The 16,055-nt window shown below is 40.3% G+C and overlaps 1 protein-coding gene across 1 annotated transcript; it reads left to right on the plus strand.

Moving 5' to 3' along the window:
• Positions 1 to 1,883: 1,883 nt before the first annotated feature.
• CAVIN2 (caveolae associated protein 2) lies at positions 1,884 to 15,162 on the plus strand. The gene is made up of 2 exons (XM_028511046.2): positions 1,884 to 2,662; positions 12,755 to 15,162. Exons 1-2 carry the CDS (start codon positions 2,183 to 2,185, stop codon positions 13,544 to 13,546), a joined length of 1,272 nt encoding a protein of 423 aa, XP_028366847.1. The 5' UTR covers positions 1,884 to 2,182; the 3' UTR covers positions 13,547 to 15,162.
• The last annotated feature ends 893 nt before the right edge of the window (positions 15,163 to 16,055 follow it).

Genomic DNA, 16,055 nt, shown 5'->3' on the forward strand with positions numbered 1-16,055 from the left:
CCTACTTTTAAAATTTTAAAAATTCACTTTAAGTGGATTTTGGGAGGTACCAAATACCTGAGAAAATCATTGGTGGCTACTGTAAATATCTTTAATTCATCTGCCTAACTAGCAGGTATACTCACTGAGGGCAGGGGCAGAGTCTTAGATCATGCCATATTAGTATCTTCTGAATAGTTCATCGTAGAACCGAGTGGACAGTGGAAACTCACAAATTCAATCAATGTGACAACAAATGACCCACAGATTGATTGGCCTCCATGTAGATTTTGCCACTGAAGAATGGCACTTTTCCATTATCAACCCCTGATCCAATATGAGCTGGCATTTGTGCTTCTCAAAATTGTTCATAGAAGGCCTCTTACAAACTTCCTGCTGAAAGCACTTTCGAAGGATGAATACATTTAAAACCAATTCAAGCATGTAAAGTCGTTTTAGGAAATAAGCCCCACATCCCAAGGGCTCGGCTTAGGAGGGCCACATTTGAGAACAGGTGTGCCACTTCACTGAACAGGAATTTGGAAATGTCAAACATTAGAAGCACTTCAGAAACTCCAACTCAACCTTCCTGACAGTCACACTTCTGGGTACGTGTCAATAAATGCCTTGCAGAGATGGGCATTTGAGAAAATCTCTCAGCAGGGATTAAAAATTAGCTAAAACAAATAAGCATGGTAAGTGCCTAAAAAGACCAGATTTTATTTACTGAGGGAGAAGGGGTTTCCTCTTTCAATTTTATTTCTTAAAAGAAACTATGTATTTGTATAGGTACAGGAGTCATTGGTTTATTAAATTCTACATGTTCACACATTTGAGATGTTATACATTGCACACTCATCCTTTTATTCATTAAGCATCCAGCGTGGTATTCAGATATCATGGCCTGTAATGGAGGACATATGTTCTCGTTGTAATGTGCATTTATTTTTCCAAAGTTGCCCTTTTAAATACTATTCTTCAACTTTTATTTTTTCTTTTTTTAATCATTTTTTAATTATTGAATACAGTTGTCTCCATTTTCCCACTACCACTTTTCCCCACCCCACCCACCCCCACCTCCCACCCCCAATCCTACCCCCCTTTGGCTTTGTCCATGGGTCCTTTATACATGCTCATTGACAACCCTTTCCCTTCTTTCCCCGTTATTTCCTTCCCACCTCTCCTCTTGTTCTTATTTCCATGTCTCTGGTTATATTTTGCTTGCTTATTTGTTTTGTTGATTAGGCTCCACTTATAGGGGAAGTCATATGGTATTTGTCTTTCACCCCCTGGCTTACTTCACTTAGCATAATGCTCTCCAGTTCCCTCTGTACTGTCACGAAGGGTAGGAGCTCCTTCTAAGAAAGTATATATATGTATATATTTTTTTAAGTTGTCATTTAAAAATTTTCCATCTATTACAAGATAAGAATCCATAACAACATTACATGTTTTAACATCCCTGAAGTTCAGTCTCTTTTGGCTTATCTTGCATCTCCAATTGCAAGGGAAATTGGGGTTGTTTTCTTTGTCATTATCAGGCTTACTTCCATTCCTTCAGAAATTAAAAACTAACTACAAGCTTGTCTACAGGCAGCCTTTAAACTTGGCCCCTCCCAGTAGGACACCAGGCCGTTCTGCAGCTCATCAGTCAGTTCTAGGGCAAATGCAAACAATACTTTCCATTAGAGTAACTTGTATTCAGGAAAGAGGAGGGGGGAACAGGCGTTCTGTTGCATCTGTAGCATAGCAGCCAGAAAAGTTTACAAGCTCTAGCCAATTGGAGGCCGTGGAGCTGGGCCAAGTTAGCATGTTTTTCTCCGCCCCTAGATGAAATCATGATTGAAATATGGCATTGAACTTATTTTAAAAAGGGAAGAGGAATAGGAAAGAAAAGCTAAACCTGCAGGAAAGTGCCCTGTGGCCTGTGCCGGGGAGAACGCGTTTAGGAAGTGTGTGCATACTTCTGAACCCTGAGTGGTTCTCAGTTCTGTAACCTTCGCCTCCCACTGGGTGGAGTAGGGCTTTAAAAGCAGCTGGAATGCAGTTCCCCAGATCAGAGTAGCCAGTTGTTGCCTGTATGAACCGCTGCCAGTCCTGGAGAGCGGTGCTCTGAGCTCAAACCAGCCTGCCTTGCTCTGCACCCCTCAACACCGTCCTTCTCACTGGAACAAGAAGAGCACAGAGTCCCACCTGTCCAGCCATGGAGGAGGACGCTGCTCAAGCTGAAAAGTTCCAGCACCCGGGTTCTGACCTGCGGCAGAAGCCGGCCAGCCCCAGCCCGGTACCCTCCTCCACGCCCAGCCCCAGCCTGAACCTGGGGAGCACGGACGAGGCCATCCGAGACAACTCGCAGGTGAACGCGGTCACAGTGCTCACGCTCCTAGACAAGCTGGTGAAGATGATGGATGCCGTGCAGGAGAACCAGCACAAAATGGAGCAGCGGCAGATCAGCCTGGAGGGCTCCGTGAAGGGCATCCAAAACGATCTCACCAAGCTCTCCAAGTACCAGGCCTCCACTAGTAACACCGTGAGCAAGCTGCTGGACAAGTCCCGCAAAGTCAGCGCTCACACAAGGGCAGTGAAAGAGCGCTTGGAGAGGCAGTGCGCACAGGTGAAGCGGCTGGAGAACAACCACGCCCAGCTCCTCAGACGCAACCATTTCAAAGTGCTCATCTTCCAGGTCAGTGCCCCCTGCTCCTCCTCCCGCCCAACTGGGGCTCCTCAACATTCATGAGCTCAGTGGGCCTGGCTCTCACAACCGTTTGTACATCTGTCCTGCCTGTCAGGGATCAAACACACAGACATTGTCCCTCTCTGCTTTCAGCAGGCGAATGTGAAATCTGCACACGAGTGAGAATTTCCCAGGTCACTGTACCTTAAACTCAAAGTCCATGTCCTAGAGGTTAGTGGGCTCAGTTCATTTGTCAGGGAGCACCTGGATGTACTCCATCCGGGTGCGGAAGGTGAGCAGGTGCACAGCACCCTAGTCAAATTCATTTGTCTCTGTGCTTTATGAACTTGGGGCTCTGACTGCAGCTGTTAGCTGGACAGGACAAATTAATTCAGTGGTTGTTTATTAACTCTTTGTGCAAATGAGGTCATCATGTGAGGGTTTCATTTGTTTCTTTTCTTGTTTTTTAAATCAAAACGTTTAACTCATAGCCATTTTAAGTGTCCCTTTGTCCAAAGATTACCAATGTTTTGGGGATGAACCAAGTATTGAAGACCAATTCCATTAGAATTGAACTAGCCTCTTCTTTTTAAGACTTTTGGCCAAAGCAATATTGTTGAGGTCTTTTCTAGCAGATGATGCATTAAAAAGATCAAGCATAACTCTTTACAAACACACTACAGATGCTTCTCATTGCTCAGAGAGACCACAACTGCAAATGAAAACAACAAGTAAAATAAAAGCAGTGTTATCAGTTATCCTTACAAAGGCTGGTCTTGAATATTTTCTGCTTCAAATGGTTGCCTTCGAATAAAAAGGCCACTTAATTTTTTTAATGCATCAATGATGCAATTAACATACCAAGAGGCTATCTGGGGACAGGGAGATTGCGTGGGGCTGTTGTTCCACTGAGGGTGGGCATTTGTGAATCCAAGGGCAGCCCTGCCTAATGCTGGAAGCCCTTCCGCCCAGTGGAACCCCGCCAGCACAGAGCCCAGGAAGCAATTGCCATCCGTCCCTGCCCCAGGGCTGTCTTGTTGTGACCATGTGAATAGGAGAGGATTTCAGAGCCATGGAGGGGAGAGGCTGTAACCTACTGTTTGATTGTGAAAGGCACACAAGAAGAGCCTTCATCTCCCAAGAGGGATTTAGAAATTGGGATTTAAACCAAGGGAGCCTTCTTTCTCTAAATGAATCTGCTCTGTCAAGTTAGAACCTAAGCCTCCTTCCCCCTTAAAAGGAAAGACTTATCTGGCTGCTTTTTGTCCTCCCCAAATTGCACTTGACTGTTGTAAAACTTCAGGCAGCTGATGTCCTCCTATACCTTACAGGCTTTTTGAAGCCCGGAAGTTTTTTAGCTTTTAATGCAAATGGAATAGCTTTTCATGTACCAGATAAACTGAAGAGATAGGGTAACTGTGCTTTTCTTAAGCCATATAATATTAGCCTAAAAGATATTAGAAATCTTAGCTCTCAAGGCATTTCTAAATTAAATACTGATCTCCAAACAAAACTAACCATGTACAGACCTGTTTAAAGCTGTCATCAAAGGAAATTTCCCTTTTTCTGTTATGAATCAAAGAGATTATCTCCATCCTGGTCCTCAGTTAAGGAGGGGGGAAAAAAACAAATATTTATCAAGTGTAGGAAAATTGCAATTTGTCTGGATCAGCTTTTGTTTTGATTTGCCACGGATGTTCTGTAGGTGTTGGGAGAATGGAGGGAGAAGATATGCAACTAAAAATTCAAGAGAATTATAAATCTGACGTTTAAATAAAGAATTGCTGGGGCATTTAAAGACACACGCTGCTGCTGCAGCCCTGCCTGGTCTCCTGTTCCGTCACACTGGATTGATGGGTATGAAATTGCAGCCGGAAATGGAAGAAATTCTCCCGATAGTGAGTAAAAGGTGAAACAGGGGTGCTCTGGACCAAGGAGGAAAGGAAGCTAAGAGACTCCAAGGCAATGTGATTAGGCTCCATTCTGGGTCTCTTCGTAGGCAGCACCCAAGAACATTTGTTTTTAAAAAGAGCACTTTAGGAGGCAAGGAACTGAATCCTTCTTTTTTTTTTTTAAGATTTATTTATTTATTTATTTTTAGAGAGGGAAGGGAGGGAGATAGAGAGAGAGAGAGAAACATCAATGTGCGGTTGCTGAGGGTTATGGCCTGCAACCCAGGCATGTACCCTGGCTGGGAATCGAACCTGGGACACTTTGGTTCCCAGCCCACGCTCAATCCACTGAGCTACACCAGCCAGGGGAACTGAATCCTTCTTAATCTGTGTAAGATCCTTCATCAGCCTAAAGGGTATTAGAAATCTCAACTCTCACAGCATTCCATGATGATTATTTTGAAGAAACAAATGCAAATGCGGTTCCTCAGTGGAGCAGTTGCTCTTTCTCTTGATCTTTCTTAAAGCAAGGGTTTCCAGGGTAGTAATTACACCAGTGGATAAAATAATAACTTGTGTTAGAGCGTGGTTTAGTATAGGAGTTGAGAAGGTACATTTTGTCATCAGACACTGGTTCAAACCCTAGTTTCACCACTTGCCAGCAGCAAGCAAATCTTACAGCCTCTCCAAGCTTCTGTTTCCTCATATGTACACTGAGAAAATTAAAAAGAGCAAAAAAACTTTAAAGCTTTTAATAAGCCCTGCTTACTCTACTAAATATCTTTTCTGTGCATTATTTCATTTTCCTCCAATTTACAGATGAGGATGTTGAGATGTTTATAGCTTGTCTAAAGTCATTTAGTAAGCAAGCAATGAAGCTGTGGTTTCAACTCACAATTAATCGATTCCAAAGTGTGTGTTCTTAAACATTAATGCTTCCTTCCTCATATCTCTCTCCTAGGGTGAGGAACACTGCATTTTGCCATGTATAATATGCACCCACGTTTTGTGCACATTGTGCACAATATTATTATACCCATTATTCTACCCATGGTATGTAATTACTATACCCATGTATAATGTGCATCCTGATTTTCCCCTCAAAAATTTGGACAGAAAAGTGCTCATTATACATGGCAAAATACGGTAAATGAAATAACATATTTAAAATGGTTAGTGATTGGCATGGTGTAAGAATTCAAGGAACAGAAAGAAGCTCTTCCTGGGTAGATTTGAAATGCACTTGCATGAAGAGGAGGCTACACTTCTGCTTAGTTAGATATATGCCTCTTGAGTAAAAACTCACCCCACCTTACCCAGGATCTTGAAACAGCTATGCTTATGATTTTTCATTTAGGGCTTATTAAACTTACACTCACACACTCCTACTCCCTGCCATACATTGTATGACATCTACCATGCTGAAGTCAGAATTATGTCACCGCCGATCCATGAAAGCAGAGGACACCACCCGAAGAGCCTCCCCGAAACAGACCCTTTTGGTGGCGGCACAGTCTTTCCAGTGCCGCAGAGGGTTGGTGTTTCCTGGATCTTCAGAGGATGAGGAGGGCAGATAATGTATCAGATACCAGTGTACATCTTTAAGTTATTGTTGTCACTTCCAGTCCCCTTGAACATTATGCTAGTCTTTCCCATCCTAAATCCATTGGTTTTCCAGTCTAGGACCAAAAAATTACAGTGAAAATAAAAGAAGCGAGTGAGGAAAGAATATCTGTCACCCGACTTGAACGTATTTAGTACTGTAGTGTTTAGAAGACTACCTTTCTACTTTCTCAGGTCCAGTTATATCCTCCCAAATCTACAGGTGCTGGATGGTTGGTTGGTTGGTTGGTTGAATCTAGACACTTACATATTTGCATTTTCTAAATTCTGAACTTTGTTCTTAATTCATCCTGTTTACATAGTGTCATTTATTTATTTAAATCTGCTGAATTTACATTGTTGTAGCTGTTAAGCCTCTCATGCCTTAGCAATTACTTCAAATTATAACCAGCAGTATCTAAAACTGGGAAAAATTCATTTCCCTTTAAGCAATAAACTAAATTGTCAAATCCTTATTAAACTTAGGAGCTTTCCTTTCTACATTTTTTATAATAGCTTAAGATCAATATTCAAATTCAAAATACTGTGACAGAAACTCAGTATAAATGAAATAAGATTCAGAGGGGCTGCTGATCCAAAAGCAAATGCTAAAGAATAATAAGGCTAATTCTTTGCCCCTAAGTATGACTATCTTTTTACTAAAACTAGAATTTGTATGGAAAGTCAGTGAATTTACAGTTAAGAGGAAATTTTCTCTGTTGATGGAAGAGACTGGAATTTCATAGGTAACTGACCCTGCCTGAGGGTGTGAGCCCACTTCTATCCTCTTAAGGTTCTAGCGATGATTATTTGAAAAAGCAGCTTGAGAATGATTTCAAACCCAGAAAAGAAAATGAGAACACTCATAGGCAGCTTACACTTTCATCCACATAAAATTGTGAAATTGGGTGAAAAGAGTAGAGGTTAGATATTTGCTGTGGATACATTCGTGGAGAATCAAGCCTTTAAATGTGTTCAAATATTCATCTTTTGGGTTCCTTCTATGAGATCAGAATTTTAGAAAGGTGCTAAAAGGGTAACACCTTCAGACTATTTTTTAAAATTGATTTTTTAAAGACTATACTTTGTCCAATGCCACTGCTCTGAAAACTGCTAAATTAATTCAGACTTAGAAGAAATGAGGACATAGATAATTAAAAAAAAAACACCTTTATATGACAGTTCACAAAGTTTATATCACATTGATTAATGTTCCCATAATGGGTTATTGGTTTCAATATGCTGTGTATGCAGTGCCCTTTAGCTTATGAGATAAACAAAATACTAGTCCTTGTTGTTATTATTTACACTTATTGAATATCAGGGTTCCCTAGGGCACTTTAAGTGAATAACTGATTATTGTTGGTGTTTCTTCAAAAGAATCATTACTTCCCTCTCATATATTAAAAAACTAAATTCTCAGCTACAGCCCTTCTAAGCAAATGTTACCCCTTCTGTTTTGTAATCTATTATTTGTTTGAATTGAATGAAAAATGTTCTCAAATGCAGCTCAGGATTCATAGTTTTGATTCTCGCATAAAACAAAATGTGTTTGGCATTAGTATACTATGGGATTGCTTCTGTAATTTGTTAACTAGTTTTCATGATATTTAGGTTAATATCACAGAATTGAATATTTAGAGCTGGAAAGCACTTTAATAATCATATAGTTTAACCTCATTTTTATATCAAAGAAGAAAAGGTCCTGAAAAACAAAGTGACTAGCAAGGTTTCATTTTATTAACAATAGAAATTATGGAGTTGAATTTTGAAATGAATAAAAACAAACACTATAATCCCACTAGGGCAAAGTTCATGTTTACTTGCTTTTCTACCTCAGCTTTTAAATAATTCAGTGTGATTTTGTTTTGTGGGGTGTGGTTTTTTTTTTTTGGTGTGTAACAAAGAACACCTAACCAATGTGGTCTTAAAAAAGAATTGAACCCTTGATAACACTGAAAAATAATGAAACTTTTAAATCCTCCAGAATGTGAAAGACTGCTCAGGGATTATAACTAATGCATTTTATTCTTATGACTTGCTGATTCCACCGACAGCTGCCTTAGGGGTGCAGTTCTAATCAATGGCTTTATCCACTTGGCAATCTATACCTCAGGAACACAAATCGGAGAAAGCCATCAATGTGTAAAAGAGACCCATAAATCAGAATGTCAGGTGGGCATAGTTCCATTTTAATAACTAGTATTTAGAGATTATTGGATAAAACATTTCATGAACACAAATTTATGGTCCTCATTCCCCTCCAAGAGGCCACCACATCCCTGTGGGAATATGACAGCCTTTGCTATTTTCTTCGAACAACAGGGATGATAAGTTAGTGACAGGAGAGCAAACTGCTGGCTTGTCTCTCCTTGTTCAAGCCTTGAATGAGTTACTGTGGGCTAGCCATAGAGTGTCTTTCTTTTCTAAAGAGCACGTATCTGTATATATGTGTAAACATCTGCTTCTAGGAGCTCCAACCCAAAAAGTGTCCAGCATGGTGGCAAGTTTCTCCGTGTTTATATCTATATATATGATACAACTGGAATTATTAGTTCATTGGCATTAATATAAACAGCAAACAAGCCAAAGTGCACAGAAAATACCACTTCTCAAGAGTTCTTTCTATTCCTTTTCTCTTACAAGTGTGTCATTCATATGTGTTTGAAGAGTTCTGTTTAATTCTCCCTTCCTTTGAAAAATTCCTAAGGGTCCTTGTGAAAGGTCAGAACCAGAAGCAGCTGCATCAGTGGTGCCTGGGTATCTTTTTGAAAATAAATCTGTAGGGCAAATAGTCAGCTGCTGCCGGGGGCTTCTACTGGGTAAAACTACCCAAGAAAGCAGTGCAACCCACAAGGGATTCTTAAAGCCATGTTAAGGAGTCACCACCCCTAGTAGATATATGAGCAGCATAAGTAAGCAGTGACAGAATTGAAGATGTGTATTTTACCCTCCCCCCTGAACAAGCCAACAATCTTGGAATCTTCAGAGAGAGCAGATCAGAAACATCATGACAGGAGGCAGAAGTGTAGCCTCACCTGTAGGTAGGTGAAATATCAAGTGTGTCTTTGAGTTGTGTGTGTCCTGAGCAAAATATGTGTGCAGGTAAGACTGGGCACCTGGGGGACTGTGCAATTACAGAGGATCTAGTTGAAGTTCAAGTTGAATTTCCAACATCATAACAGTTACTTCATAGTTGAATACCCTGCATACATTTTACTAAAGAGACTTTGAAGAATGTCAGCATTTTTCTGCTTCTACACAAACATTATGGAGAGATAAGGTCTACGTGAGCTTGGACATTGCAGATTCCTGTGTTAGAAGGAAAGGGCTCACCTTCAGAGTGGATGCTACAGAAGGCACAAAATAAACACTATCCAGTAGACAGAACACACAATGCTGCTTGAGTAATTAAAATGACAGCAGATGCATAGCAGTTAGCCAAGAAGACATATCTCACTTGTTTCCAGTTGCATAAAGACACATCCAAATCGTTCTGGATTATATCTGTTCCTGCTGCGTTTATTTTCATAGTTGGCATCAAAGAGCACTTGTATAAATTTCCCTGGCATTGTACGAAAGAGTTCAATTGGATTTCCCACAATCCCTTAACTGCCCTCATATACGCAGTGTGTGTCTACCACAGATCACTACTGAATCACGCGATCCTGAACTGTCCTTGGACTGTCCTCAAAGGACTCATGATAAGAGAGATAAGAATCTAAGACTCAACGGTGACTATGCTTTTTTAGTAATAAAATTTACATTTAAGGAAAAAAATGTAAACTTAATTAGTTTAATTACTTTAGAAGTACAGTGAATATGTCTACTTTTTGTTGAGACTGAAGAAAGTTATCAGAATAATGCTTTCATTACCCAGAGAGATTATACTATGCAAATATACATCTTCTCTTGTAACCAAGACTAATTTTTTTACAGTTTTCCACCTGAATTTCTGCCTTCTTCATTGAGGGCTTTTTTAAAAGATTTTATTTATTTATTTTTGGAGAGGAGAAGGGATGTAGAGAAACATCGATGTGTGGTTGCCTCTCACACACCCTCATCTAAGGACTTGACCTGCAACCCAAGCATGTGCCCTGACTGGGAATTGAACCAGCGACTCTTTGGTTCACAGGTTGGCACTCAATCCACTGAGCCACAATAGCCAGAACCATTGAGGACTTTTAAAAACATTTCACTGAGCTCTTGGTTTCTTTCTGTCCCATAAGCAACTTCTGTCAAACCATCCCAACCCTCTTGTCAAACCTGAGAAATAATTTTGCTTCTGGATTATCAAAGCCCTAGCTATTTCTGCAGCCTGCCCTTCTTATGGTCACTCTCATCCTCTGAGAATAAAATCCTTCTTTAAAATGGAAACCATGACACTCCTTATGCCTTAGTTTCTCCTCATTTCCCAGGTGACAGCAACAGTCAGCAAACTTCCTTCTAGACACAGAGCCAGGCCCACTCTTTTGCAGTCTTTAAGCCTAACCAATGGGGGTCAGTCTCCACTCCAGCTACCCTCAGGGCTGTCTTAGAAGGCCACCTTACCCAACATACTCATTCCACAAATCGCAATGGAGCTACCAGGAACTATTCTAGTCACTGGGTCGAAACAATGAACAAGAGACAAAAATTCCACCTTCATGAGGAGTACATGCCGATGAAACAGAGATGAGTTGAGATTTGAGACATGGGAAAGTTGCTCTCTGTAATAAAAGTCCATGTCATCAATGACTTGTGGGAATCCCATCCCCCTTTTAATTTTTAACGCTGTCTTGTATACAGTGTTCCTGATAATTGTTGGCATTCACAATGGGAAGGTGTGGAGAGAGCTTTTGGAAAATATAATCTGTGATTTCTTCAGTCTCCCAAGGACTCTATCTAACTAGGTGTTCCGCTTTTTACCTCCACCCAAGACTTGATCCTTTGTTTCTAACCAGTTTGTGGAAGGGCTCTGGTATGAGTGCCTATGTTCATGTAAGGGGGAGACACAGGGCTGTATCTTTTCTGAGATTATCATACTTACATCATTCTGTGGTAACTAGGAGAGGGATTTTTAAGTTTCTCTATATCAAAACTTCGTTCATTTAGCCTTTGTAGCAAGAAGTTAAAAAAATGCAGGCTCACTCTCAGAGCATGTTTTCCATTATAACCCCAATTTTTCTATCAATCAAAATTGCAAAATGAGAAGGGAAGTTCTTACTGTTAACATGAATTTTGCATGAAACTTAGATCGCAGATGGACTTTTAAATTCACTAAATCTAGTTATTTTTCAAACTGAAAGTTTACTGCACAGTCCACAATATAATCAGGTAACATCACACCTTTGGTGGAAGCCAGGGTGGTACGGGCTGCGGAGCCTGGCGGTTCTTGGCCTTCCTGCAGAACTCCTAGTGTCCATGGAAGTGCAGTTTGAAAGCTGCTAATCTAGATCATATCCTCTTGTTCATGTCTGGAGGAAACAGACCCAAGGAGATTAAGTTATTTGCTGAAAGTCACACTGCCATTCAGCAGTGCAGCAAGGACTGGGACTCAGGCTTCCTGTTGCAGGTTCTTTCTACAGTGCCATTTCTTTCGATGACAATGAGAAAGTATCTTGCTGGCTGGCTCTCGCTTTCCCACATTCAAAGAAAAATATAAAAACCAAAGGGATTTTTGTGCTGCATGATCCAAGTCTGTCTAAATTCAAATCTCCCCACTTAGCAACACTGGAGAACCATTTCCCTTGCACTCAGACATAGCAAGGGGCAGGTCTTTGCCTATGTGCCTAGAAGCTGGAGAAAGAGGTGTGCTGGAATAGTGAGGGGGGAGGTTATTGGGTTTCTCTCCTCACTCTTAAGTATAGGTATGGACTGAATTAGTCTTGCCCCAAGAAGCCCTATTTAACAAGAGGCTTAATAAGCTGCACTTGGCCTCATAATTCTCCTTTGCTACTCTAAAAATGGCACAGTATACCACCTCCCCTTATTAATGCCTGCAAAGGATATACTAAACCACGGACAGGGCTTTGTGAGTGGGTTCCCAGTAAGGCTGGCCCTTGCTTCTCTTACTCTAAAATTATGTCATCAGAAATATTAGTGTGCACTTTTGCACAGATACCAAGGCTGACCATATCTTTACTTCTGACTTCTGGTTGGGGAGGAAAGCTGATCAAGGGTTACACAATATCTAACACTTGAGGACTTCCTGGTTTTCTCCCCAGCCTCCATCTTTCATCTTCCAACTTGACCTCCAGGCTCTTTTTCAGTGGGATATTGGCTGGAACAGAGCTGGGTAGGAGAGAAGGTTCACAGTAACTTAGTTTAGCTCCTTTATCTAGGCAGCTTCCTGGTCCATCCAAGCCACAGCCCACTTCCCCCTCTGCCTGTCACTGATAGAGCCCTTGCCAGAAACCCTCATAAACTTCTCCATAGGGAGCCCTTGGCCTTATCTAGCCCAGGGGAAAGCCGTGACCAATTTAGAATTAACTCTTCATGTTCTCGAAAAGTGAAGCCACAGAATATTTGGTTTCTATCAAGCCCAAAACACATAGAATAATTACAGCAGTACAGGAATTTGTGCAGTGTGTTATTAACATGAAATCTCCCTTGTCCATCTCTTCAGGAAGAAAACGAGATCCCTGCTAGTGTGTTCGTGAAAGAGCCTGTTTCCAGCCCTGAGGAAGGGAAGGAGGAACTTGCTGATGAAAACAAGTCTCTGGAGGAAACCTTGCACACGGTGGACCTCTCGTCGGATGATGAATTGCCCCACGATGGGGAGGCCCTGGAAGACAGTGCAGAGGAAAATATTGAAGAAAGTAGAGCAGAGAAAATAAAAAGATCCGGCCTCCGCAAAGTGGATAGCCTCAAGAAAGCCTTCTCTCGCCAGAACATCGAGAAAAAGATGAACCAGCTGGGGACAAAGATTGTATCTGTAGAAAGGAGAGAGAAGATTAAGAAATCTCTCATTTCCAATCACCAGAAAATATCCTCAGGGAAAAGCTCCCCCTTCAAGGTCTCTCCTCTCACTTTCGGTCGAAAGAAAGTCCGAGAGGGGGAAAGTGCTGCAGAAAATGAAATCAAGTCCGAAGACATGCCTAGCAATGATCAGATGCCGAATGACCACGAGGAGAGCTCATTCACAGAAGATCTTTCTCAAACATCCCTCACCAATGTCCTGGTGGAAGGGAAGGGGGCTGAGGGGGATGCTGGGAGGGCAGCCTCGAGGGGGAGTAACTCTGGCATGGACAGCAACGTGGACTTGACTATTGTGGAAGACGAAGAAGAGCCAGTGGCCCTGGAACAGGCACAGCAGGTGCGCTATGTGGGAGGCTACGCGGTAACCTCCAAAGGGGCAGAGCAGTCAGATGAGGATCCAGTGCAGCCACCTGTGCTGCAGGTGGACCAGACAGCCTAAAAGGCACAGCCTGCTGTGCCCAGCCTGTGCCTGCAGTTAGGTGGCAGACCAGAGCCTAGAGCAAACTCCTGCACATCTCCAGCACCACCCATCCCTACTGTGTTATTCTCCAGGCGGTGATCATTTACGACCTAGCAGCAGCAGCGCACACGTGACCAAGGTTTACTATAAGGCAACATGTCAAGGGCTCCACTTCTAATTTGCTCTTAAGTTCTGTTTCTGTAGAATTTTCCCAAGACTGTCCAGAAGAAGCAATGGAGCAGTTGAAAAACACTGATCAGTTTGGCTTTGTCAGAAAAACCAGAGGCCACTTAAGATACTAGTCAAAAAATAAGTATGATTTATTTTTTGTCATTCCACAAGCTTGCTTAATAGTGTACCAGTAATGTATTGAATTTCCACAGAACCCTGTGAACCTAGTTGTTCTTTTTCAAGTGTGTCATATACAACATACATGAGTATTTAAGCTAATGGTGTAACTACTACCAATTTTAAAAAGAAAACATTTTTTTAAATGGAGAAGAGAAAGTTGACCATCTACCTAATAGAAAACACTGGTTTATTGAAAATAAAGTAAAAATTGAAAGATTATAACTTTTAGCTAATGAAGTAAGATATGCAGAAAGTAAGGACTAGTAGAAAAAGGAAACTAAGAAAGAGATGTGGGAAAATGAGAGAAACTGGAAACGAAGAATGCCATAGAAAATGAAGACAGAGAAAAACATATATGGGTAAACGTAGAATATTTACAATATTAGCATTTCACTCTTTATAAAAATACTAAAGAAGTTAATATGTCCTGGAATAATGTTATATTTTCACAATACTTTTATTTTCTAACATTTTCAAATAATATAAAAAAAACCATTTTACTTTGTTAAAGCCTCATTGTTTCCTTAAAAAGTAAAAGACATTACAAATATTTATCTAAGGAAGCTCAAAAGGATGTAGTCTCTTTAACATTGGAATGAATATAAATCTTCAAAATTAATCAACACATACTGCCTTTTCTAGGAAGTTGGATCATAGTATTCGTTAATATAATATTTTTCAAATTTGAAATAACTTTCACACTCCAAGTGTAGGAATGTTGGTTCAAAAGATATTAAAATCAAAGATTTGGGAAGAGAAGCCTTCTGTTTTTCCTTTTTTTATACATAATGATAATTTCACTCCGGGTCATATTTTATTTATATGTTAACTTCACATAATTTTAACATTTCTTAAAACATGTTAGTATTTATGTATATGCACATGTATTTAGAGAGGGTAATTTTTACTACTACATAACATTATACTAAAATATTGCTTTATTTTTAATTACAGAGTGCAAATGTTTTGAAAAATTATTAAGCTGTAGTTTAAAGACAGGTAGCAGAGAGCAAATCCCTACCTTTAGTTTTTACCACTCACTATAAGTAACCTTATTAATATAGCTAATCCAAGTCAGTATTAGCAAGCTTCTCTGTCTTATAAAAGAGATGTTTAACAAATATATTAATGGCTTAATCTATACAGCTATGCCCTCATTTTTCAATAATGTATCCTGAATATTAGATTGTTGAACTAACAATGGCTGTGTTAAAAAAGACTAAATAAACCAAAAATAAAAAGTATATAATAGTGTCAGTTGTTTGGCAGAACACTTTTACAAGAAGCAGAAGGAATTGATTTGTAAACTCTCCTCCCAAGTGCAGCTGTAATGTTGATTCTTTCGGTCTTGATTTCCCCTATTAACTCTGCTTTCTCTTTTCCCTGATCTCATTTAGAAATCTAAGTCTCATTCTTCAAGTTTAACTTTCTTGACATCACCTTGCCAGCTCTCGAAAGCATCTGAATTTATTGCAGCTGGTTGATGAATTTGATGTTTCCTTCTGCATTTGTATGGGTTGGTACCATATCTTGTAATAAATACCTCAGGTAGCCTAGCAAACATGAATGTATTGAACTGTACATTCAGTTGATCCACACGGATAAACCTTCATCTTCTGCATTGTCGTACATTTGGTAGATGACTGAATTTCACTCATGGCCCTATGCATGCCTGTTTAACCTTTACAAAGTTGTTGTCACTTCTTACTGCAAAGGAGTTGGAGGATCCAGAGCTAATGTAATGTTTACATTGCCTTTTCAAAAATGCTTATGTTGTGTAGTGAAAAACTATACTCGGGCATCATTTTATATGTTACTGACATATATTTATTCTATGTTCCACATTTGAAGCATTAAAATCCTAAGCAATAAACAGAGAAATTAGGCCAGGTAATTGTTGGAAAACACATACTATTGGGATTACAGAGAGGAGCAGCCGTGCAAATGGAAGCCATTTATTCTGTGTTATTGTTGAATTATTTGCATTCTGGTGAGGCTGCAAAGTCCCCAAATTAGATATGTCTTCTCCCCACCCATCCAATAACCCATTTCTAGTTTTATGTGCCTGGAGCTCAAGGACCAGATTAGTTTTCCCCCAAAGATTGGTTATACATTAATAAGTACTGAGATCCATATC

The sequence above is a fragment of the Phyllostomus discolor genome, chromosome 4 (genome assembly GCF_004126475.2).
Source record: "Phyllostomus discolor isolate MPI-MPIP mPhyDis1 chromosome 4, mPhyDis1.pri.v3, whole genome shotgun sequence".
In the NCBI taxonomy this organism is placed as follows: domain Eukaryota; kingdom Metazoa; phylum Chordata; class Mammalia; order Chiroptera; family Phyllostomidae; genus Phyllostomus; species Phyllostomus discolor.

Bases quoted from the DNA above. Each gene is read 5' to 3' on its own strand.
- CAVIN2 (XM_028511046.2), top strand. From the start codon at position 2,183: ATGGAGGAGGACGCTGCTCAAGCTGAAAAGTTCCAGCACCCGGGTTCT. The intron at 2,663-12,754 runs GTCAGTGCCCCC...CCATCTCTTCAG, and splicing joins TCAAAGTGCTCATCTTCCAG to GAAGAAAACGAGATCCCTGC.